The sequence below is a fragment of the Psammomys obesus genome, unplaced genomic scaffold, assembly GCF_907164565.1.
Source record: "Psammomys obesus unplaced genomic scaffold, mPsaObe1.curated_primary_1811, whole genome shotgun sequence".
NCBI lineage: Eukaryota > Metazoa > Chordata > Mammalia > Rodentia > Muridae > Psammomys > Psammomys obesus.
Genome location: NW_026596120.1, coordinates 12,850,995 through 12,877,304, shown reverse-complemented (window position 1 = coordinate 12,877,304; position 26,310 = coordinate 12,850,995). Strand labels below are relative to the sequence as shown.

General features: G+C 47.4%; 1 protein-coding gene across 1 annotated transcript in view; it reads left to right on the top strand.

The window, feature by feature from the left end:
- Window positions 1-10,957: 10,957 nt before the first annotated feature.
- Window positions 10,958-26,310, top strand: part of Tf (transferrin) — a 48,368-nt gene continuing 33,015 nt past the window's right edge. The window contains 11 exon segments of the mRNA XM_055629572.1: window positions 10,958-11,087; window positions 12,871-13,043; window positions 16,607-16,715; window positions 17,179-17,355; window positions 17,969-18,101; window positions 19,361-19,416; window positions 19,889-20,067; window positions 20,793-20,970; window positions 22,501-22,652; window positions 24,063-24,153; window positions 24,678-24,716. Of these exon segments, the coding sequence (XP_055485547.1) occupies window positions 11,045-11,087; window positions 12,871-13,043; window positions 16,607-16,715; window positions 17,179-17,355; window positions 17,969-18,101; window positions 19,361-19,416; window positions 19,889-20,067; window positions 20,793-20,970; window positions 22,501-22,652; window positions 24,063-24,153; window positions 24,678-24,716 (1,330 nt within the window). The 5' untranslated portion in view covers window positions 10,958-11,044.

Genomic DNA, 26,310 nt, shown 5'->3' with positions numbered 1-26,310 from the left:
AAAGAAAGAAAGAAAGAAAGAAAGAAAGAAAGAAAGAAAGAAAGAAAGAAAGAAAAGACAGGAAAGACTAAAAGCTTGCCTGTTACTAGACACCTTGTTTGTGGCTTAAGTCTGAAGAAGAGTACTTTATAAGTATTTTTTTTATTGTCATAGCTGGCACATGATGGTACCCAGTCTGGGTCGGGTGTACAGATGGAGGTTACTGGTAATCTGTAATTACAAAAACAATAGCCCCCAGCAAAAGCTGCGTGATTTATTCTAGGATGCACTATCTAGAACCCGTCTTGTCCTCATCTTGTTTTTCCCACTGGGAACCTCCTCCCATGTTTGAATAGTTCCCCTTCTGTTAGTGGCAGCCTCGACAAATTAGGATTTGGGACCAACTCTCCTTCTGCAAGCCAACTCCTCTATTGAGATTCTCCCTGGGTTTGAAATGGCAGGCTCTTTGGCATCTAGCTTTCTGGCCTACTTTATAGTTCTCAGAATTCCCTGCTTTACCTTCTGGGACAAAGCTTCCTACTTTGTCCCCGGGGAGAGGGATCCCTGGAATTGAGGACTGAAACAGTTTCTGTGACAGATGTTGAATTGTCACTGTTTTGCATTTCCTCCCTGAACCTGCCGAGCTGTGGAACCTGTGGCCCTGAACTCCAACCTCACCTCTTCCAGGTCTGTCCGGCAACACAGTAAACAGCATGTCAGAGGAGGCCAGCATTCCTGCAGGCCTGCCTACGGTCAAGGACTTTTGTTCCTTTACACATAAGACTTCACGATGTCCACTCGGTTACAGGGTCAGTGGCCTCTCTAGGTGTTGGCTTTTGGGTTAGGCAGAGCTGGGACGGGTTGAACGTTGTACTGGACGAGGAAAGAAATTTCTTAGCAGGTCCTTGCATGCAGAATAGATGTCAAGGGCTTTCACAAACAACCCTGGCCTCTCCCAGTTCACCACAGAAGGATGGGGGTGGTGGTGGTGGAAAGGAGTCCACAGCTTTGTTTCACCAGAGGGTTCGGAGAGTCTTTGCTCAGATCCTCATTCTGAAATGTAGCCTCTATGTGCTATGAAGGAAATGATAGCCTTCCCCTCCCTCCTCACTTCCTCTCTCCTTCTCTAGTCTGTTTACTAGAAACAAACAAACAATAACAGATCCATTCTGTCCCTTTTCTCTTTGAGTGACTGGGGCTGAAGAGCATAAGAGCCTGAGGCTTTGGAGGCTCCTGGAGGACAAGGAGAATAATCATGCATGGAAGCAACGGGAAGGGAGGATGAGGTGGGTGATGGGAGAGCCTGGTTCTCACGGGTAGGAAGGGGAGGGAGGCAACTAGAATGTGGCTTGTGGTTTAGTTGCACCTGAGAACTGCGATTGCAGTGCGAACTGCGATGATGGAGAGAAGAAAGCTAGAATACATGAATACATGCTGTGGTAGAACTGGGACCAGTCAGTCAGTGTGAACTCATGGTTGCTAGTGAGGAAAACAGAAAAAGTGAGGAAGCACACACACACACACACACACACACACACACACACACGCTCACACATGCACACATCCTAGCCTGTCAGTAGAAGAGTCTTGGTGTCAATGACTCCTCATCAGCAGGTTCCCAGAATGCATTTCTGATCACCATTCTCCACTACAAGGCTAAGTCTCCGTGGAGTTTTAGCTCTTGGGTTCCAGAAACACAAACCCAAGAGCTGGTGCAGAGAAAGCACAAGGTAGACTTGAGTGATGGGGCTTTTTAGAGAACACAGCTACTCTAGGCATTAAGAGGGACAGTGAGGCCTGGCGAGCAACGGTGCTTGCCACTAAGCCTGATGACTTGAGCTCTACCCCAGGGATCCACATGGTCTTCTGACCACCCCCCCCCCAACATATTTGCCATGGCACATGGGTGCTCACAAATGTATATGTGCAGGCACAAAACGAATAAATAAGTATAAGCAGAACAAATATCTCTTGGAAGACAAATAAAGTCGATGATGATGTTCTGTATTCTAACCTACTGCATAAAATTGGAACCCAAGCAGCCACACTGACCTGAGTGACAGCAAGATGGGTATGTGAAGCAGGGGAGGCTTTTCCTTACTTTAGGGTGCTACTCAACAAAGCTAGAGGGGGTGAGGCGTTCGGAGAATCAACCCTCGGTAACCAGTGCAATGCCAACTCATTCTGGCAAGAATCACTAAGGAATGCTAAGACCAGTGGGCAAAAAGTCTCAGTAGGAAAAAAGTACAAAATAGTCTCTAAGTATCTCTTCGCAGACTTCTTACTAATGGGAAAAGCAGGGCTCTGCCACGGTAAAACCCACCAGATACCATCACCAAGAAACAGTTAACAGTGCATGGAGGTGACAAGTCACCATGGCAGCCTGTGCCACGTGATACAATGTCACCCCCTTCGAGGTTGTTGCCAAAATTAGGAAATCAAAGCCTCATGATGAGGTAATCCAGGAAAAACCCAGATCAAGGGACTCTCCCCAAAATAGCTATCAAACACAAGAGAGCACGCTAAATCCCACCACCCTGACACAGCTCAGCCAAATCCAGAGCACTGGAAATTCCCAGGGACAAAGATCTGGTTTCCCTGGCAAGGAAATAGCCTAAGATGCAGGCGATCACCATAGAGCAAAAGAGACTTCGTAGATAGACCTCACATAGTATGTGAACCTGGGTACCTGGCTTAATTTTCTTTTAGACCAGCATAGGAATCTGTAGACTCACTGGGTAGTGAGGGGGCTGGTGACAGCTCAGCATCTAAGATACCTCCCAATCATGTCTGACACCCTGAGTCCACCCTCAAACCCCGCAGTGGAAGGAAAGAAGCAACCCCGAAAGTTGTCCTCTGACTTGCATACTTGCAAGCAAGCGAATGCACACACTTGCAAACACATATGACAAATAAATAATAAAGTGATGTTAGATATTAGCAAATAGATGGTAAAATACAGAGCAACTATTCATTTCTGTACATGTGTCAGTATCACAACGTAAAAACTCCTGTGTGTTAAAGATACATTGCATACTGGGGGAAACATGATAATTGTCGCTTCAGAAAAACAGAAGGGAGGGCAAGGGAGGGGGCCGGTGAAATAAAATGGACAAAACACCAAGCTTTGTTGAAACTAGGAGTTGTTTGTGGGCATTTAGTGTGTTACTGACTCTGCTTTGGTTCATGTTTGAAAACTCTCATATGAAGGAAGGAAAAATATCTGAAAGGGACTTTAAAGTACAGAGGTAAAATGGAAAGTTTATTCCACTTCTTAGTGTAGGAAATTGGGGTGAGCACAGTGACTTGTGGTGATGCGTAGGTACACACCCTTAAGAATGTGGTTGAATGAGCCCAACAATGGACACTCTAAGGGGGATGAGGGAACGCCCACAGGCCTCAGCGTTGTACAAAGAACTATAGGCAACTAAGGAATGCCGAGAGCAGGAGAAACAGTCTTCCCCAGGAAGAACACAACAATTGGTTACCAAATGTCAAATGTTCAGCCAGCTCTGAAAACATACATATATCAATATTATACAGACTGGGCAGGCTGTATTTGTGTGTTCAGGAATATATGTGAATCTACATATATGTATGTAACAATAATTAATGAAAAAAAGAGGCCATAAATTTGAAAGAGAGCAAGAAAGGGTATATTGGAGGTTTGGAGGGAGGAAAGGGAAGGGAGAAGTATGCAATTATAATCTCAGAAAGTATACGAAATATATCTTTTTAAAAACATGGTTGACTGTATCATTTTTGTTCAGTGCCATTAGCTCAAGAACATTCTAAAAACCCACACTTATGCAATTATATGCACAATCAACACCTGAATTCAGCCCACTCAATGGTTATGCTATGTATCTTGGTGCAGGGTTGGGCAAGAAGGTGAGAAAGAAATTAAATACAATCTATTCTTACTTTGTATGCCTTCCCTTGCACAGCCAACAAAGCCATGAAGACTTTCGCATTTGTATGTAGAAGTGTATTGCCAATTTATACCAAAAATATACAAACATTTCTTAGGAATTTGATGGGGAGTATTTAGAGTACTAGAATCTATAAATCATTTTTAAAGTAATATCTTTCATTTGTTCTTTGACAATTTCATACATGTATACAATGTGTCTTGGTCATATCAACCCTCACCTCCTGTCTCCCACACCCCTCCACACAACCTCTTCTCACCTCCACGCCTTCTACTTAATTATTATTATTATTATTATTGTTATATTATTATTATTATTATTATTATTAATTTTTAAGTCACTGGGTCTAACTAGTGCTGCCTGTTAGAATGCTGGCGATATTGCTGGCTTGTTCTCATGCAGGTGGTGTGAGATCATGAGTCCAGCAGCCACGTCATGTCCAGAGCACAGTATTTCACAGCACTGTTCCCCGTCTGTTGGCTGTTACGATCTATCTGCTGCCTCTTTGCCATTTTCCTTAAGCCTTGGTGGAGGGGATTGATACAAATGTCCCATTTATGGCTGATCGCTCAACAGTCCCTCGTTCTCTGCACCTTAACCAGTTATGAGTCTCTGCACTAACTGCTGCCCAGTGCACCAAGAGGCTTTTCTGGCCAAAGTTGAGAGCAGCACTAACCATCACTATTTAGAAGGCAGTGCTTTGTTTTTTAATATGTAAAATTTCATCCATTCATTCATTCATTCATTGTGTGTGCATGTGAATTTCAAGTCTTGCCTTTGATGGTCAGGAGGCAACTTGTGGGAGATAGTTCTCTCTTCCCACCAGCCCTGGGGATCAAACTCAGGTTGTCAGGCTTGACAGCAAGCACCTTTGATTGCTGAGCCACCTCACAGGCCTTCAAAGGCAGCTTGACGCAATCATCTAGGAGAGCAACAGTAGTATGTTCTCCACTCTAGTCTACAACCTCCTGACGTTTTGGCCAGGTTTATGCTGTGAAGGACGAGTTCTCTCCTGTGGAGGCCTCAATCCAATTGGAGAGCAGCTAGTTACCACCCTAACCTTCAGGACACTATTGCCAGTGGCAGGTCTTGCCTGGTAGGTCAACACTGGAACTTTCAGGGCTCACTGCTAGGTAATACACATTGATGCCCCCCCCCCCCCCCCCCAGTGGCCTGTATAGCACCCTCCAGCTCTATGAAAGCTAGCCAGTAGGAAGGAAGTTCTCAGGCCACTTCCAGCTTGATTTCGCTAGTGTACATCCAAAAGCAATGGCAACAGCCCATATTGTTTTGGGGGCTCTTTTGATCAAATAATGCATAGAGAGGGCCTCACCCTTGGCAATGAGGTCTTCTTTTAAAAACACGTCTTGGGGAAAAGTGTTGTCCACCCAAGCAGGTTACCTGTATTCAAACTCCATTACTTATTTATTTGTTTGTCTATTTATTTATTTATTTATTTATTTATTTATTTATTTATTTATTTATCTATTTATTTATTTATTTCTGGACAGGGTTTCTCTGTGTAGTCTTGGCTGTCCTGGACTCACTTTGTAGACCAGGCTGGCCTCGAACTCAGAGATCCACTTGCTTCTGCCTCCTTGCATGCTGGGATTACAGGCATACATCACCGTACTTGGCTAAGTTATGTATTTTTAGTTATCTTGCAAAGTAGTGGGTTTCCATAGTGTTTTCCATGCATCTCTGGTTTGAGTTACTCATTACTTCCTCCTAGCTCCTGCTCTCATGACCTAACCCTGATTAAACCTTCAGCTCCTAGGATACCCTAACTCATCTATGAATCAATTTGGAGATAACTGAGATTTGCATAATGCTGGCTCCTATGCTCCACATTCACAGTGCAGTTTTCCACTTACCTCAGGTTTATTTTCCTCAACAATACTTAATAGCGCATGACAATCCAGCTGTCTTTGTTCATAAGTATTTGTTTTTCCTTTAGGTAGAATTCTCTAGTTTTTAGATTTTGTCCATGGAAATGAGTTGGCTTTGTATAATTTACTTTGTGTTCTGATGTGTCTTAGCCCACTCATCCTACAATACAAATACATTTATTTAGAATTTTATACATATGCAATTAAGCCATATATAAAGATAAGAGTTTTGTTTGTTCGGTTTGTTTGGGTTTTTTTCTTCTTCTCTTTCAGACATTTTGCTTCCTATTTTTTTTTTCCCCTTGCCTAGAGGTCTGGCAATGATAATAGTGGATGTTTTAGTATCATTCTTTCTCTCAAAGAGATCGCTTTCATCTCACATTCCACCATGGAGCAGGGTATCTGTAGATCTCTGTTAAATACCCTTTATCAAATCCAGGAGCAAGTTGGCTAAGAGCTTTCATTATGTATGGATGCTGAACTGTATCAGATGATGTTCCAATTCTAAGGGATGTGGTCATTAATCTCCTCCACTATTGCGCTGATTTACTCCATTGCATTAACTGATATGGCGGAGGCTAATTTGCATTCCTGGATAAATCAAACTGAGTAATGATCTATCATCCTTACTCTATTTTAGTGGATCCTATTTGTGATTTTTTTTTTTTTTTTAAGATGTTTCTAAATGGCCCAGGTTGGTCTGGTACTCTTTATGTCGCCAAGGATTAACCATAAACTTCTGGTCCCGCTGCCTCCGCCTTGTGAGTAGAAGGTGTGCCGGTGTGTGTCCAAGCCCACATTTATGCATGCGCTAAGGATCAAAACCCAGGGCCTCAGGCACTCTACCGACTCAACTGTAGGATTTTTGCATCTCTGTTCTCAGAAGATATTTCCTGTTTGCCGTGATGTCTTTTTATTGATTTGTTTTTCCTTTAAAGTGCACATCCTATTCTTGAAACATTAGTCTGGACTTTCCTAGGCTGGGAAAGACTGCTGTGTAAGACTGTTGTGTTTTTTCTTAAATGTTGGTTGAATTCAGTCCACCTGGCCCTGGTCGGTTGCTTCTTATGAAAATGCTATTTTTTTGTGATCTCTGCTGTGAAAAGAATAAAAACCTCCCATTGTCTTAGGACTTCTGAAAGGGCCAATAGACAGAGGGAGGAAGAGACAGGGAGAAGGCGCCACATGACATATCTGAATGCCATAAGGCCCTGTCCCAGTTCCCACCTTTCTCACATACTCTCCCTGACCCAGCAGGCTGGCAGTGACTGGCCTGTGGCTTTCCCTCCTCAGCTTCCCAGGTTACTCCCTCCCCAAGATGACCCAGACCTGAGATTTCAGAGAAGGAAGGCTCTGGCTGGGGCAGAGGACACTGCGGGGGTGGGTGGTGGGGGAGTGGAGGGGACTGGGAGGAATGCTTGAAGCAGACAGAGGCTCTTTGTTTGCTCAGTTTCTATGAAGGTTGGGCAACATTTGTAAACAGCAAATATTGGTCCAGAGGCCCACTGCCTTCCTGCCCACCCCCTCTGGGCAGCACCCCAAGCTCCCCGGCACTTACGCAAGTTCAGTTGCTTCTACCAGAAAGACAGCTCCGTGGCTGGGATGTAAGGGTTTTCACTCTGTTTGTGGTCCATGATTCGGGTCATGTGCTGGTTGGTCTGAAACCACAAACTACTCACCTGCTTCTCTTGTTTTTCTCACTCTTTCTTAAACAGAGAGATCAAATATTTAAGAAACCAGCTGTGGTCCAGAGAAGGCTAGCATTAGAAGTTCGAGTTCCATTCCCAAAATATCCTCATTTTATGCCGACTTTATCTGTGGGGCTGTTGATCCCAGAGCAGAACCTGGAAGATGCAAGGGGCTAAAACTTTGTTTTCCTTCCCCCTGGGCCCAGTCTCCGCAGCCCCATCCCAGATTCTGCAGCCGGGCACTCATTCCTCCCCCAGGCGGACCAGGTCCTCAGACGGCAGAACTGGCAGCAGAGGTGAGGTGAGGTGACAGAATGCCAATGGGAAAAAGGCAGGGCTGGCGTCCGTCCGCGCCCGTTACCGCCTCAGTGTGACTCCAGATGAGCCTTCTCGGCCTGAGTAAGTCCTGCTTTCCTGGAAGAAGGAAACTCCTCGTTGATGAGTTCACATCCAACCAGTCTGTCTGATTTTGTATCTTGGCGTCACCATCGACCTTTGGCAAGGTTCTGTTTCCCCCGGTTTCCTTGTCACATCTAGATGGGGATTCTCAAGCACCAATGCAAGGGGCTGTAGTCTGCAAAAGTCCCAGCCATTGTTTGGGTGTTCAGGGGAAAAGTGAGTGTTTAGAGGGACTCAGGTATTAAAAACACAAGGGAGGACACAGACAGATGTCTGCGGCCACCAAGAACACTGAGCACTATGATGCTCACATCTTATCCCCACACTCTGCAATAGACTCCCCTATAGGCTTGGGTACCAATATAACCAGGATTGCACCCACACGTGCACCCCAAAAGCAGCCTTTGTCCCATTTACCCTTTGGAGAACGGCAGACAGAGGGCTTCTCCTGAGCAAGAACCAATGGCCTGGACCTCTCTACCAGGTGTATGTGGATGGCACGATAGCTCTAGGTACCCATGGCAAACTGAAATTTTCTCCATGTCCTGTGTACCTCTTTGGGCTTGGATTCAGGGGATCCCTCTGAAGCAGGGATTCCAGTTGGCTGGTTTGTTGAGGACCCAGTGAGACCAGAGATTTTGATAAAGCAAGGCTGTAAGCCAGTGGCTGTAGCTGTAGCTTGACGTAGGCTCATTATGTGTGCATAGGAGAAGGAGAGGCAGGGAGAGTAATTTTCAATCTGTCTTGCGTGCCTTGCTCCGAACTTCCCTGAGTTTGTGTCATAAGTTCAACACCTCACAATTCCCTTCCTGCATCCCAGCAGCCCCTGCAAGCTTGCTCCAGGGCCTAGCTAAGATATCAGCTGGAAGCATACCTGTTGTCCCTCCACTCCCGTCGTCATGTCCCTTCCTCCAGGTGTCAAGTGAATCTAGACTATATCCTACTGCCTGCTGTGGGAATATAGACCTCCTGCATAAGGACCCATGAGAAGGTCAGGGGGCAGAACACAGAACAGCAGCCAGCATGTTTGCCTCATGTCCCTGCAAAAATCCCTTGGTAAACCAATGGTCTCTAAAGTGGCCAGCAGCAGCAGCATCCTTTCTCCAGGATACCATCTGTTGGGATGGTTTAGTGATAACTTACTGCTATTGCAAAAGATGAGCAAACCAGCATTTGTGCTCAGTGTGTCAGTTGGCCCTGTTTCCTTACCTGGGTCCACAGGTCAGACAGTAATATGTGGACCTCTGAGGTACCCTGAGGGAAAACGGGGAACAAATGATGGGCAAAGGAAAGGAGTGCTGGATGCTTGCGGCACCCTGTCCCTGTCTTTCACCTTTTGACAGTTTTGCTTCCATCTTTAGGGTTTTATGTGTGTCCGGGTTACAAGGATGTGTTAAGTTAGAACATCTGACCTTTGGGCTGATGAGCTGACTCAGTAGGCAAAGCAGATTTCAATCTGACAACTTGAATTTGGTCTCCAGAACCTCCATGATTGGAAGAATGGAACTGACTCCTGAAAGTTGACCTCTGACCTTCGAACTGTGACATATGAGATACGTGTGCTTGTTGCTTGGACACACACACAGACATAACATGCACAATAAGTAAAGTTTAAAAAAATAAAAAAATAAAAAAACCAAAAGCAGTACAACTTTCTCTGTAACCCTCACAAGACATACCTGTGCCTTCAAAGCATTCTTGTCAGAGACCGGAATTAACAATGGAAAAGACACCCTTGTTTGTGTTCAAACACCAGTGCACAAACCAAAGCAGCCAAATTACCATGTTGACTGGGCCTGGCATGAGCTCCTCTCTGTTGGCTAAACTATGAAGCAAACTCATGCCTGGTACAGAGGTCCAGGCTACTGGTATTTGCACAGAAGGTCAGCAACAGAGCCCTGTGTCTGCCTTTCTCCAAAGGGATTGACAAGACACGGCTAGCCGTGGGAATACATATGCTGGGTGGTTGTGTGGGAGGCCCAGGCCCGTGGATGTCTATCGGGGTGTGCGGGGAGGCTCTGTGCTCTTGGTGGCCCCAGACATTTGTGTTTGGGTCCTCAGTTATGTGTTTAATTCTACAACAGAGCCCCCTCTGGACACTCGTGTCCCTCTTGAACACCTTGACAGTGGCTGAGACTTGCTGAGCGCTCATCGGGCTCCTCCCACAGTCTGACACTGGGCTTCAGTATCCCTGTCTCACATGCATGGAGATAGAATACGAGGTAACACACCCTGAGGGACATTTCCAAATGCCTATTTTGTTTTTACTTCATTGTTTCACACCTTTCCAGTCCATGGTTGGGGATGAAATGCACAGTTGCAGTTCCAGTTAAAACAGCACATGATGTTTTTGTGGTAAAAGCAAGCAGTCAAAGTGGTTTGGTCACTACTTAATCGGAGGTGTGTAGGGATGGACGGGGAACATCCTCCCAGGCCCTTTGTTCTGAGTCTTATGGTGTGACCACTTCCTGACTGTGGGAGAGAAGTCCCCCACCCCACCCTGTGACTGTTCCTAGCCTGGACTGTCCCATCAGAATCTCAGGGGTAAGATGCTTTCAGCCCCAGAGCAGGGGCAGAGAGAGCTGCCGCTGCCTTGGGAGCATTCCCAGGATCACCAGAAGCTAGCGCTGCCTCTCTGACTGGAGCCCAATTTTCCTCTCTGTATGTTCCTTCTCGGGTTCTAGTCCGGGGTCCAGGGCAGTTCCCTTTCCTCTCCAGCCTCAGTCTCCCCTATGTAAGGCTGATAAAGCTGCTGGCAAGCAGACGCTCTGACAGCCGGGCTTCTGGGCTTCTGGAGTAAGCCATTCCCGCCCAACCGGCTCTACCATGCCGTTCCTGACACCGAGAGAGCGGTGATAACAAAGACTGGATTTGGTTTAGCTTCCTTCTAAACAGCCTTTTTTTTTTTTTCTCCTTGTGGTGGATTCCACGCGCAGCTCTGTCCCACAGCTCAGGAAATGAGGTGATCATCAGGGCCAGAAAGGAAGGGGGTGGACGCAGGACGATTGGGCAATTGGGCTGCGCAAACACAGGAGGTCAAAGATTGCACCCGGCCGGCCCCCTCCGGGCATAAAGGGGAGCGGGTCACAGGCAGGCGGTGCAGAAGCGGGTTGGTCTGTGCTCCCCGCTCCTCGCCACACACACACACACCGGGAGGATGAGGTTCGCCGTGGGCGCCCTGCTGGCCTGTGCAGCCCTGGGTGAGTGTGGGCGCAGGAAAGGGCTGCAGAGTACTTGTGGGCTCTTAGGCATCCCTTACAAGCTAAAGGCTGGAAGCCCTAAGAGCCTGCCCTGTGCTTCCTCCCTGTCACGTCTCCATCTTCTTCAATAGCTTAGGAATAACCTCCATCCTCAGGCATCCGGGGCCCTGATTCAGTCTTTACCTTTTATTATGTGCTCCTCATGCTATGGACAGTAATTTGCAGGCGTGTTATAAAATGTCAGAAAACCTTTAAGCAATTTACCCAGGCTCCACACTGAGCCTTTCAGTATAGTTCAAACAGCTTGGTGTGGTAGTTAGAACTTCCTGGGCTCTAACCCTGCTGTCTTTTCATTGTCTGATATCCCTTTGGATGCTTTTGGCGCTGGTGGCTTAGACCAGAGTGTGGGACTTGAAGCCAGAAGTCTTGAATTCAAACTGTGCCTGTAATTCCCCTGTATTACAGCACCTGCCTTGGAGGGTGAGGTGAGGGTGGGGTCAGAGGTGCCAGTCACACATCCTGCTGATTTCTCCCCCAAAGGGGTCTCAAAGACCCAAGCATCTGCCCTAATTAGACTGTCGGTGGCATTTGTCACATCGTTGGGACAATGTTTGAGTTATTTGCTGTCAACTTGAATACACTTTAGATGAACTAGTTTGAACTAGTCTGAAGAGGCTAAAGAGCCTACCATTTGGGTTCCCCATGGTCGGGGTGCTATAAAGGGCAGGAGCTGGAGCCCTCCGCCTCCCTATCATCCTTCTTTATCCATCCTAAAGGACCGTTGGCCTTGCCCTCTCCATGCCATGCTCATTAGTGCTTTTCGGACCTTGCTGAGTCAGTGTGTCGGCCCTGCTGAGTTACCCAAAAGGGAACAGATGTGGTGAAAGCTGGGAGTGCTGGGTCTCATGGATGGCACCTCCCCACCACATGGATTTTAACAGTGACACAGTTGGGGAAGATGTTTTAGCTGGGGAGATTATTGCCTTGTAAGCAGGAGGACCTCAGTTCAGAACCCCAGCACCCAGGTAAACAGCTGGGGACAGCAACGCTCTGGGGAAGCAGATGGGCAGATCCCAGGGACCTACTGGCCAGCCAGTCTAGTGGAACCAGCAAGGCTCAGATTCAGTGAGAGACACCGTCCCAAAAAAAAAAAAAAATCAGGCAGAGTATTAGCAGAAGACACCCCATGTTGCCCTCTGGCCTCCATGCGTACCCAGCTGCACACACACATTCACATGTGTCCATTTATACAAACACATACACACACGGTTGTCTCCAGCTGTTCCTCTAAATGGCGGCCAAAAGGGGGTGAAGCATTGAGGGGAGGGGGGCAGAAACAGAAGCCTGTCGAGTAGAAGGGAGTTTCTAGATAGCTGAAAAGTAACTCAGGTGAATTCGCACGCTAACTGCTACGCACAGAGACACAGAGAACCTGAGAGCCTTGTGTCAAGATGGCTGAGAATGGCACTTGTCCACTGAAGCTCTTGATGCGGACCTTCAGCCATGACAACGAGGCAAAGAGGCAGGAGGAGAGCGGGTTGCCATCATCAGCTATCCCGGCATCCCTCCAAGCAGCCAAACGGGAGGCCACTGGGGTGAACTAATTTCTCTGCTCTCAGTATCAGGGTGCAGCAGCAAACACCCTCTCCTCTGTCATGACGGCCAACGGGAGTGAGAAGAGGCTGGAATGGGGAGGAGGCCAACAGGACCTTTCAGGGAGTGGTGCTTTCTCTCCCCAGGCGCGGGGAGTGGGTCTCTTATGCCTCTGCCTTCTCTCCTACAGGACTATGTCTGGCTGTCCCTGAGAAAACTGTAAAATGGTGCGCAGTGTCAGAGCATGAAAACGCCAAGTGCATCAGCTTCCGTGACCACATGAAAACCGTCCTTCCAGCTGATGGTCCCAGGCTCGCCTGTGTGAAGAAAACCTCCTACCCTGATTGCATCAAGGCCATTTCAGTAAGTCCTGCTGCCCAGCACGGTAGGAGGCTGCCGGGTTTGTTTTCTCGGTGTTTTGGGGGTAACTCTTTACTCACAGGTAGGGGGCTTATGTGCCGGGTGGTCAAACCCTGCTGCTCTTCAAATCTACTTCCAAAATGGAAGCAGAAGAGGGCATGCTTACCGTCCATGAGGCAAGAGAAAGGTGCTCTCTGAAAGGTGGCTGTGCTGAGCCACTTAAGTTCTGCGAACTCAGAGGAAAATCGGGATGTCTGTGACGTCAATAATTATTGTCCAGCTCTGCTGGGACGCTCTCTTTTCTCTCTCATACTATCTTCTTTCCTCACTCCTTCCTTTTCTCCTCCTCCCTCCCTCTTTCTTTCTGTCCCCCCATCTCTGTTCTTCTATGTGTGTATGTATGTATCTCTCTCTCTGTCTCACTTTCTCTCTCTCTCTCTTCTCCTTCCTCCCCTTCTCTGTCTTTTTCTCTCTTCCTTTCTCCCTTTTCCTTCTCTCTCTCCCTCTGACTCTCTGTCTCTCTCTCTGTCTCTCTCTCTCGTGTGTATGTGTGTGTGTTGCTAGGGATTGAACCCAGAGCTTTGGAAATACTAGACACATGCTCCAGTATGTATTACATCCTCCACCATGTAGGTCCTAGACACATATTTGGGAAGATGGGTAAATTTAGGGGGAAAGAATTAAGAGTGGCGACTGCAGATGGCAGTTGATCCCTTTATTTTCCAATCTTTACTCCTTCAGCACTGCTCTTGAACATCTGAGAGTGTCAGTCTCTCTACTAGCTCGCGGAGATGCAGGGGTTAAACACTGACTGTCTTTACCTTCATGGTGTCCACAACCTAGTAAGGAGAGGAGAAATGCTTGCAAGCGAGTAAACTATTCAGCAAAGGGAAAGAACAGTGTTCCAGCAGGGACTCAGAGAAAACGTCTTTGGCCTCCATAGTCACCACCAATCTCTTGGAGAAGGAATCAGTGAAGCTAAAATTGAACAGATGGCCCTGGGGAGGGCTCTCCCCTAAGAGCTGTGGATAACCACAGCAGGGATGAACAGCGCGCGCAAAGGCAGAGGCACACTGGTGTAAGTTGGCAGCAGGAAACCAGAGAAGCGAGAGCTAGCTAGCAGGTAGAGCAGGACGAACAAGATTTGTAGTTGTGATTACTGTCGGTTTGGGGAGAGCTGAGCTCCATTCTAGTGTGTAGAAAAGTAAAGTGGACGTCTTAGAAAAGAGCTTAAGGGAGGGAGAGTGTGGGAACTCAACAGAGTCAGGGAAATGAGTAGCCGGGGATTGCTCAAAATGAACCAGCGCAGCCGTGTAGCTGACTGGTGCTTAGATATTTAGGGTTCCGTCTTCACCGAGGTGAGGACATAGGTCCCTTGTCCTTCCTGATGTATATATTTATATAGAGAGATATTTACGGGCTGGAGAGATGGTTCAGCCGTTAAGAGCACTGGCTGCTCTCTCAAAGGTTCAATTCCCAGCAACCACACGGTCGCTCATAGCCATCTATAACGAGATCTGGTGCCCTCTTCTGGCAGGCAAGTATACATGCAGGCAGAATACTGTAAAAATAATAATAAAAAAATCATTAAAAAAAGATATGTATACACACACTCACTCACTCACATATACGCATCTTCCAGATCCTGGGGAGAAACACTTCTTTTTTTTTTTTTTAAAGATTTTGCTTATTTATTTTGAATGTTCTATCTGTATGTACACCTGCATGCCAGAAGACAGCAGTAGAAGGTATAGATAGATGGTTGTGAACCACCATGTGGTTGCTGGAAATTGAACTCAGGACCTCTAGGAAGAGCAGTCAGAGCTCTTTAACCACTGAGCCATCTCTCCAGCCCCCGAGAGCCACTTCTGAGTTACAAGAAATGCATGTTCACACCTGAGCCTTAATTTTGCTCGTGGAAAGGAAGGCGAAGGCCTGTCTTTGGTTGTGTTGGACCAAAGGAAGCGGATATTTTCCTGAAGGTGGTGTGCTTCCATGGGCAGGCACACGAGACGGCTAGGTTATCCTGGGGGCCCAGCCTCACACTGGAGTAAGGTCAAGTCTCCAGAGGCAGGAGCTGGGATGGACTTGTCCTGTGGGGGCAGTCCACCACAACAGTGAGGAAGTGCACTAAAGGGTTGCAGCATTGGGGACGTTGAGAACCTCTGCTCCACATTAAAGGCAGTGGGTTCATTTTAAGACTTTAATGAAGGGCGACCCATTTGGTGGACTCCTCCCACTGGCGGGGAGTGAGCTACTTTTCAATAAGCCTTACTAGATTTAAAAAAAAAAAAAAAGAAAAAAAGAAAAAGACTTCAAGTAAAGAGAAGATAGGCTGTAGATATAGTTGGAATACTCCAAGGGGCTTATTGATTTAAACACAAGAGTGTGGTGGGGCACGGTGGTGTGTTCTTGTAATTCTGCACTTTGTGGTGAGGCAGGAGGATCATGAGTTTAGAATCAGCATGAATAGATAAACTGCCTCCCCCTACCCCCGCTGATTTTTTTTTTTTTTGAGACAAAGTTTCTCTGTATAGCCTTGGCTGTCCTGGACTTGCTTTGCAGACCAGGCTGGCCTTGAACTCAGAGATCAGCCTACCTCTGTCTCCCCAAGTGCTGGGATTACAGGCATGCGCCACTGCACCCGGCTACAGATGGCCTTAAAACAAACAAAAATACCAAAGAAAAGTTGAACATTCACAAAAGCACGAAGTAAACTAAACAAGCAGTGTCGAAGTAACGATGATAAGCAATAAACCCCACTCTCTGGCCCCAAATCCCGGCTTCATGTCTTAGCAGCTACATGGCATACCAAAGTGGCTTAACCTTTATATGCCTTGGATTTTGCTCATTTGTAAAAACTGAACTTGGGTGGGGGGGGATAGGTGTTTTCAGGTATCCAGGTAGACAATCAAACCAAAAAATGAAAATAAGAGGATGGCCTCAAACCTTGAGTCCTCTTGCCCTGTGTGTACCAAATTCTGGGATAACAGGTGTGTGTGGCCATGGCATGCTGGCTCCTACTGTTTCATGGGCCCAGGACTGTAGGAAAAGTCAATGGAAAGGCGAGTGCCAGCAGAGGAGCTCTCGGGAACTCTCTGAATGAAGGAGCCCTCTGTGTGGCCAAGCATGGAAACAGATGTAAGAGCCATGCCGTCCACAGGCCCCTGTGTTCTCAACTACAACCCCTCAGTGCCTGCAGGACACTGGCTCTGCCCACCTCTGAAGAGGAGTAGGCCGACCCTCTCCCCCACCAAACCTGCCGGACCAAGCCTGTACAGTTGCTGAGGGTAAATCAGGGAAAAGAGAAAAACAAAACAGAAGCAAACAGAAGCAAAACCTCTCCATTCCTTTCTCCACGCAGAACAAATGTGGACAGCGGCCAAGCAGTCTTTTGACAGAAATGGAATCAACCCAAGCCAGCAGGGTTGGGTGTGTTTTAGACAGACTTGTGGTGGTTTTCTGGCCCTAGACCCATGGAGCGTGGCTAGTCCCTTTCTATCTGTTCTGGCTTAGGGAGGCCTTCCTTGGAAGCAAGGACTTCACAGGAGCTTATTCTCTTTTAGGGGGGTGAAGCAGATGCTGTGACCTTGGATGCTGGCTGGGTGTATGATGCAGGCCTGACTCCCAACAACCTGAAGCCGGTAGCAGCCGAGATTTATGGGTCACCTGAGAGTAAGTTCTCCCACAGGACCCAGGAGGGGTGTCGACGATCTGGTGAACTGTCCAAGCTCCCTGCGGCCCCGGGTGCATGTATGAGGGAGAACCCGTCTTCGGGCACACACCGGGGAGCCAAATAGACTAAGAAGTGGTCCGAGATTGCTCTTACCATCCCTATTGCCAATGAGAGCCTCCGTTGCTGTGGTTCCACCTTCCTGGAGGTCTTGGGTTGTTAAGAGTAAGGTCAACAAAGCAACCTTGCCCCACGTGCAGGTGCTCTTTGAGCCTTTGTTTTCCTGGAAAGAGGCCACAAATGGACCATCCGCCTTTAAGCCTACAGAGGTTTCTCTGGCTCCCTACAACCCAACTCCACTTAAGCTACCCCTGGGCCTCTCTTCCCTCACTCAGGGTCAAGCATTGATAAGCAGTGCTGTTCTGTAGTGTGTCAAAGCTCTCCACCCACACTGTCCCGTTTCAGAACCACAAACCTTCTACTGGGCTGTGGCCGTGGTAAAGAAGGGTTCGGGCTTCCTGTTTGAAGAGCTCCAAGGCAAGAAGTCCTGCCACACGGGCCTGGGCAGGTCTGCAGGATGGAACATCCCCATTGGCTTACTTTACTGTAAGCTGCCGGAGCCCCGCAAGCCTCTTGAGAAAGGTAAGCCGTCATCTCTATTCTGGATGTCCTGCTGGGGGGTCACACAGTCATGATTAGTCAGACGGGTGGGCTGAACTCCAAGGTGCTGGAGGGAGAGCGAAGCACCTAGAGAGTGCCAGGTTTGTAGCACCAGCTGCCCATGGGAGGCGGCAGCTGAGGCTTTTTCTTTGTTGTTGTAAGCTCTCAACAAGCCAAGAGAGGCTGTCTTGAGGAGGGAACGAAAGGGCAGGTGTGGATTTCCAGATTCACTGTAGTGGCTGGACCTGCCTACTCCCCGCCCCGCCCCGCCCCGCCCCGCCCACCGCCAAAGGATGGTTTGGTGCCACCTGCTGGTCATAAGTTGTCTTGCACGTCTCTAAGTTGTTTTACGGCGCCCAGAGGAACTTTTTTTTCCCCCTGAAAGCTAGGGAACAGAGTGAGCTGACAATGGTCTAGGGCAAGCCTTAGCTGGAAGGAAGTATAGCTGGTGTCCCCGGGTGGGTAACAGCAGGGTAGGGGTTAACCTATTCCTGTTTAGCTTAGCACATGTAAGCGTGAGCCAGGACTGTTTGCTTGCTTCATTGCTTCATGCATTGTGCTTATGTCTTGTTGCCCAATTCTTTGTATTGAACAGGTGTGGCCAGTTTCTTCTCGGGTAGTTGTGTCCCCTGTGCAGATCCTGTGGCCTTCCCCCAACTGTGTCAACTGTGTCCAGGCTGTGGCTGCTCCTCTCTTCAACCATACTTTGGCTATACAGGAGCCCTCAAGTGAGTAAGATTGCTGTTCTGTGTTGGCCAGTGCTGAAAGTCCTCAAATGGCGGTTCTTTGCTGACCCAAAGCTGATACCCACCTGCCTAGAGGCATCCGGGTGGCTTAAACTCCTCCTAGGGAGGCAGGGGTACCAGGACAAACTAGCCCATATTCCCTTTCATCTGATGTCAAAGATCATGCCCTTTTCTGGGAGTCCTCTCCTATCATCTGGCTGGTGTCTCCTCTAATTGAACTGGACAGCATCTGAAGGGACCGACACATTCCCAGTGCCCGGGGGTGTGTGACAGAGCCCCTGCTCTCCATAACAGCAGCGGGCTATGCTCAATGGACGGGACCCGGCCCTGCCCCCACCTCAACAATACATGTGGTGTTTTTATTTTATTTTATTTTATTTTATTTTATTTTATTTTATTTTATTTTATTTTATGTTTTTATTTTATTTTATTTTTTACATCTAATACATTTTGACCATATTCTTTCCTTTTCCCCAACTCTTCCTTGAGCCTACACACACACACACCAACACCAAAGGTAAAAACAAACAAAAACAAACCAACAAAAAGTACATAGGGGAAAAACAAAACATGAAGTTTGTTTTGCGTTGGCCAGCTACTCCAGGCATGGGACCTGCCATGAAACATGGTTGAAGAAAACTGATTTTCCAGGCAGGCAGCAACTGCAAGTAGCTTCTTGGTTAGGAGGGACTTTGTGTCATGTGTCTTGTTCTCCCACTTTTTTGTTGTTGTTGTTGTTTTGTTTTACTTGGCTTTGTTTGTTTGGCTTTTTGAGACAGTGTTTCTCCATGTAGCCTTGGCTGTCCTGGAACTCTTTGTAGTCCATACTAGCCTTGAACTTGAAGAGATCTGCCTGCCTCTGCCTCCCAAGTGCTGGGACTAAAGGCATGTGCTACCACTGCCTGGCATCTTGTTCTCTCTTTTTACCTTGCTTAGACCCTGAAGTCCACATAGCCAGGGTAGAAATATCATCCTCTTCTGTACTAGGGACTTGAAGCTTTTTCACATTAACATGTTTTCACCTTCTTTTTGCCATGTTGGGGTACAAAGTGAGGGACATTCATCTTGTGTGAGCTCACCCCCATCTCAGAAGTACTCTGGATGTCAGCACCTCACCCTAGTGCTGCCTCTGCCATGGGGACTGCTCAGACACAGTCCTTGTCTGCAAGCTGACAGAGTGATCAGGACCAGGGGCAGGGCCTGCCTTGTAGGCATCTTGTTCATGTGCTTCTTTCCTACAGGTGTCTGAGAGATGGAGGTGGGGATGTGGCCTTTGTCAAGCATACAACCCCATTTGGTAAGTGACTGGGAAAGACTCTAGCAGGTTCCCTGTCCCCTTTTTCATAGTCAGTAGTCACAGATGGGCATGCAAGGCATCTCTACCATTGCTTGAGTTTCTATGTGTGCAGAGGCAGGTACTCTTGGGATCTCTACCTGGACTCACGGGCCTCTTTCTATCACTCAGAACCCACAATGTTCCTACCTGTAGGGCAGAATTGTCAGAGCCAGGGTTTGGAGGTTGGCCTGGCTGATCTTGGCCTGTCAGCAGTCTTGCTGAGCTCAGGCACGTGGGATGGAGGCAGTCCTTGCTTCAGACTGGCCCATAGAAGCCTCCATGCCTGTCTGGACCCAGGTGCATCTTACTTCATCTTCCTCAGCCCTCAGAGATCCTTCCAGGCCTTTCAGCTCATGCTCTCTATGATAACAGGAGTGGAAAGGTGGGGAGGACCTCAGCCTGCCATAGGCTCACCCGAACTTTCCCTCCTCAGAGCTCTTTCCCAACAAGGCTGACAGGGACCAATATGAGCTGCTCTGCCTTGACAATAGCCGAAAGCCAGTGGATCAGTATGAGAATTGCTACCTAGCCCGGATCCCTTCTCACGCTGTTGTGGCTCGAAAAGTGGACGGCAAGGAGGATTTGATCTGGGAGATTCTCAAAGTGGCCCAGGTATTTTACCCACCATTTTATCTCCTGCTCACAACCCTGTGCTGAGATTTTCCTGACTACTGGACAGGCTAAGACAGTCCTGTATGTTTAGGATACAGTGTGCGGGGGGGGGGGGAGGGAGTCATGTGTCACCAACCTCTCCAGCATCCCTAGCTAGAACTCCTCATAGAGCAGGAGGTGTCTCCTCTGATATCAACAGCCAGCACATTTTGGACCAATGAGACCCTTTTCATCTAAGGTTGTCCCTCAAGGCCCAGAGAAAATCCCAGAAGGCTCTCCTGACCCCCAAAAGGAGAAAGAAGCTCTATCTCCCCCCCCCACACACACATGAACCCTGACTGCAGAGGGACTGACTTCGCCTGCCAGTTCTATGCTCGTTGGCTGGGGTTAGCTAAGACAGCTTCCTCAGGTCCAACCCACTCATCTATTCATCAAGAGTTTAAGCGGCAACTGTCCAGTGCCAGCCTCTGCACCAGACTCTCTTCGGCTAGTTCTCAGCCCCTCAGGGAGACCAGCTGGAAGCACAGGGAGGGAGACTATAGGGTGGTCCTCACAGGGTACTAGACAAAGAAGGGACTAGGTGATGCCTGAATGCCTTTTCTCCTGGCACCTCCAAGCTTCTCATGTTTTTAAAATCAGTTTCCTTGTTCTCTTCAGTCCTGCTTTTTAGCCTCCCTAATTCCTGTTGCTGCTCATTGCTCTTTCCCCCCCCCCCCTGGAAACAGGAACATTTTGGCAAAGGCACAACAAAAGACTTCCAACTGTTCAGCTCTCCTCATGGGGCAAACCTGATGTTTAAAGATTCTGCTATTGGGCTGTTAAGAGTTCCCCCAAGGATGGACTACAAGCTATACCTGGGCCATAAATATGTCACTGCCATTCGGAATCAACGCGAAGGCGTGTGTAAGTACTCAGGAAAACCAGGTGACCTCAGGGATGTGTGGAACCCAGCAAGGTCAAGAAGCAGCCATAGTCTTTCTGGGGACTGACAACCGCTCCTGATGTCCCTATTTCTGTCCTGCTTGTGAGCCCAGGGCTAGACTGAGGCTGGCTGGCACCAGTCAGGAGAGGGCCTGGAGGTCACCAATGGCCTTAAAGGGCTGTCACATTTTAAATGACCTGGGTTGGTACTAGTATCCTTTCCTATGCATAAATCAGGATAGCCCCATGCCCTCTGTGGAGCTGATTAGACTATTACAAAGTCAATAGCTTGAAGTTTCTGCAGACTGCACACCTCTTGCCAATACTGTGGTCAACATGGGCACAATGAAGCCGGAGTTGGAGGGAGGCTGATCTTGCCCTGGCTTTCACTGGGGCATTGGAGGTGTGCCTAATAATTTATTCATTTGGTGGATATATATTGAACATCTAGCCACAGGCTCTGCTAGGTGCTAGAATTACAAACACATATTAGAGTCTGTTGTCCTGGGACTTTCAGGCCAAGGGGAGGACAAATGTTTGAGAGATGGTCACACTGCTGAGCAGCGAATTACAAAGGGAGATAATGAAAAACAATAAAAATAGCAAGGTCCTATAAGAGTGAAAAGCAAAGTCAAGCAGATCCTGGCCAGAGGTTGAGCTAAGGCCCCCCTCAAGGAGTGATCTGGGGACTGCGCCTGAAAGATAGGCATGTGAATGTATATTTACTCTATCTATCTATCTATCTATCTATCTATCTATCTATCTATCTATCTATCTATCATCTATCGTCTTTGCTAGACATGTATTATACTGACCCCATGATTATTACACTGTTTAAATGGGAGGGTGCTCTGGTGAATGATGTGGGCATGTTCCCATCTTCTTAGAGCTTACATTCTCCCACATGGAAACCTATGATAAACAATGAACATAGTTAAAATGGTTATTTGAAGAAGGAAGGAAGGAAGGAAGGAAGGAAGGAAGGAAGGAAGGAAGGAAGGAAGGAAGGAAGGAAGGAAGGAAATTCAGATGTTAGCATGTCTTGGGGTTAGAGAGTTGGCTTCTCAAAAGAAAAAGCTGGGATCTGGAGAGATGGACTCAGTGGTTAAGAACAAGTATGGCTTTTGAGAAGACTCTAATTTGCTTCCCACACCCATATTAGATAGCTCAAGACTTCCTGTAACTACAGCCCCAGAGGATCTGATGCTCTCTCCTGGCCTCTGTGGGTACTGCACTCACATGCACACACACACACACACACACACACACACACACACACACAATTAAAATGAAAGAAAAAAGTCTTACAAAAGAGGAAGGGCTGAATTTTAAGTGAAATAAACTAAAGTTAGACTGTATACTATCTGCTTTCTTAGACAGTTATGAATTCCTTGAATGGGAGCTGTTTGTTATTCTCATCATTTGCATGAAACAGTTAGAAGCACTGACAGATACCAGAAAGTATCTGGGGCCTCTCCTTCCTGAACACTGGTTCTTCTTGTTGTACTATAGGCCCAGAAAGCTCCAGTCAAAGCCAGTCAGTGAAGTGGTGTGCACTGAGTCACTATGAGAAACTCAAGTGTGACGAATGGAGCGTTAACAGCGGAGGAAAAATTGAGTGTGAATCAGCAGAGACCACAGAAGACTGCATTTACAAGATCATGGTATGTCTCTCCTGCCTCTCCAGGGTGTGTCCCTAACACTGTGGCCTCATGGCCCACTGTAAGGCAGAGTTGTCAAGTGTAGCTAGAATAGTGTGGAAAGAAACTTTGTTTTTCTCGTTTGAATTTAGCCTCCCAGAAGGCCTAAATTTGTGGTTCTGAAGGATGCCTCCAGGGCTCAGTTTGCTCTTTACATTAGCACGGTGGGAGGGTAATCTGAGCCATGTCCTGCTGAGGGAAACTGGACCATAGCGAGAGTGCCATTGGGCTCACGATATGCCCTGGTGAGTGTGAAAGGGCTCGGCTTTGATTTTGCAGGCAAGTACATGTCCACTTAATTAATCAAGATAGCATTCTTTATTTGCCTGTAGACATTTTTCAAAGTCCTGAGCTTGAGAAAGGAGAAATTAAATGCCCCTGGTCATCACTATAACTCAGAGCAAACGTTCTTACTGGGATTGTGTCATATAGGTTGGTTGCATCTCCCACCTCATACCTGTTTTGCGAGCCTTTCATATGTCTTTCAAACCCTGGCATTTCTGTCTTAGAGAGCAAACTGAGGTTCTGCAGGGGTGGCAATGCCTGGAAAGGGGAAGGAAGCTCTAAGCTCTCAAGCCCCTACCTCCTTTTCTTGCTCCACGGAGCCCCTCCATGTGTCTATTCTGTGCGGTGACTCTTTGGTTGTTGCTGAAAGTTACTGCTGTGGTTGCTGTTGGTGGTGGCAGGGGCACTATTTTGAGGTAGGGTCTCGTAGCGGATGTTGGTCAGTTACTGTCAGAGGCTGAGGCTGAGCTGATATACCTGGTCATTCCGCTTCTGCCTCTGGAGGGTTGGGATTATGTGCCTCTCTGCCACCACCAAGGCTAAGGGGATGCTCAGGACAGAACCCTGGGCCTCTGGCATGCTAGGCTGGCACTGTATCAGCTGAGCTGTAGCTGCAGTTGGATCTTTGAAAACAAACCCACAAATTTAACACCTATTGACAACACTAGGGTTCCTTGCCACTGTCAACTGATCTTTCTGGAGTTTCTCAGCTCTGCTAAGAGCACTTAAAAATAACCATGTGCTTTCTAAGCTAGCTATCACAAAGCAAGAAGGCCTCCAGTACCATTTTTTCTATCCACATTTTAAAATACATTGTTTTAGCTACGTTCCATTTTATTGTTTCGTCTGAGTCAAGGCAAGGACAATCAAACCGAATTAATACAAAGCCAGCTAACAAAGCCTGAGTCTATGTAAAGGTGTGCCGGCATCTGGGTTGCCTGACTGGCCATCGGGAGCCAGAACCGACATTACTGTTGCCCTGGATTTATAACTTACGCTGGAAAAAGCCTTTAAGGAGACAGCCTAATGGGGCAAGTGGCACAGGAAATAGCAACCATTCGTCCGCTGTGACTCGCTATGTCTTTGCAGAATGGAGAAGCTGACGCAATGAGCTTGGATGGAGGATATGCCTACATAGCAGGCCATTGTGGTCTAGTGCCCGTCCTGGCAGAGAGTTATGGTAAGGGCAGGGGCACAGTGCCTTTGTGCTTTCTTTCTGGACCATGGGGAGAGGAGGACCACAGCCCAGTTTATCTCACAGCCACCATGAAGTGCTCCCTGCTTGAGCTTCTTCTCAGTCCCTGAGACCCCCTTCACCTGGAATCCACAGTCATCCTAGAGGATGAGAGGGGTGGTATTGTCAGTCCCTGCCGGGAGATAGAAAAGGGACCCTGCTGCAGAGCACATGTGGGATGTCTGGAAAGCCTGGCCATATCGAGAACTCGTGCCGTTCCTGCTGCCTTGTTGCAGGACAGATACATCCCCCTGTGAGCTTGGTGCACAGCAAGCAAGACACTTGACACGTTGTGAATGAATCCTAGAGGCCAGCAGCCAGGTGAACTCTGGAAATCTGGAGAGAGTCTAGCCTTATTGTAAATCAGTGTTGTGTGCAGTCAAACCCACTCTTCTTATTGGCCTCATGCGAAAGGCATGATTTTCCAACCTGTACGGGAATGTTTAATGGTTTCTCTGTTTTCTTTTCAGAGAGCTGTAAAAATGAGTCAGAAAGCTTACCACAGAAAGGTGAGTTGAAACTGGTAGTCCTGGGCACTGGAAGGTAAACTCTCATTGTTGGAAGAAGTGGTTAGGCAAGTTTCTAAGTCAGTGGAGAGATCCAAATTTTAGAATGCAAAGTGTGAAGAGAGGGTAGTAATTGAGACACAGGGTTTCTCATTTCATGTTATAACGTAGGCCTTGTCCTCTGTAAGGACTCGTGAAAGGATCCAAGGATTCAGAATTTATGAATGGTCTAGGGTCCCAGAAACAAACCTAGGGTCTTCCCATCACTTCTTACCATTGTGAGTCACATCCAGATTTTCAGAGCTTTAGATGACAGTTAGCACGGGGCCTTGCTTCTGTGGTCCTTGCAGGATTGCGTAGAGAGCTCAAAATGTTGATGTCGAGGAGAATGGAATTATCTGACCATCTAGCCAGGCTGGACCCAGGAAGCCCAACTAACCTGTCTCTTACAAGGGCTTTGATTAGGGGTGGATCTGACAAGAGGGCACAAGAGCAAGTGGGTGGGAAGTCTGACACAAAAGTGACAGTGTGCCCGCTGCTCAGTCTCCTTAGGTTGTTTTCCATGGAACCTTGAGCGTACAAATCCGGCCCTGTCCCTGCAGCTGAACACAACCTCCCAATTCTTAGCATACCTAGAAGGAGCCATTATTAGTCTATGGATGATAAGGATTACTTTCTGTTGGAGAGTGTATTCTAAATTAATTAAAATAGGAAACAGAATCACAGGTTGGTTCGAGCCCCTATGGCGGGCACATTTGTGCTGCTGAAGATGACAACCAGCTTGTTCTTGGCGTTTTCATTTTTCATGTTTACCCTTGTATAAGACCACATTCTTATCAGAATGTCTGGCCTGATTAACCCCAGTACTTGTTCATATGCAAAATGTGAGAGTGACATTAGCTTTTCTGTATCCATTTCCATGATTTAATAATTTGGAAAGTGAGTTACTGGTTTTTAACTTCAATAACCTTATGCATTCAGGTAAGGTCTATGTGTCAGCCATTTCTCTGGTGATCACGTGTTAATATTTTTGCCGCTTATTTTCACATTTTATGGGTATACATGTGTATGTGAGCACATGTGCGTGTTTGTGATGGGACATATGGAGGTCAGAAGTCAACCTCACATGCCATTTCTCTGAAGTCATCCACTTTTTTTGTTTTATGATCCAGGGTCTTTTGTTGGCATGGAGCCCCTTTAGTAAGTTAAGCTGGCTTATTAGTGAGCCCCAGAAATCTGTCTGTACCCATCTTCCTAGTAATGAGATTATACACACATGCCGCCACGCCTGGCTTTTTTATATGGGTTCTGGGGACTGAACAGCTTACATGGCAAGTACTTCACCAACAAAGCCATCTCCCTAGTCCATTATTTTATTTTCAAATAGATACATAAAAACATGAAAATATATGTCCATAAACACAGGGTACCGTGTGAGCTCAGCACTTTGCTTTTCAACTTCTTCCTGCTGGACCATCCTGTTTTTCACTGGAGTCAGCTGTTGGGTCCCTTTTGTGACGCAACATGTTCTTTAGGACATCCCTGCTGTCCTGAGGTGACAGCAGCTTCTGTTGGAAGCAGCTACTCAGGGAGGTCA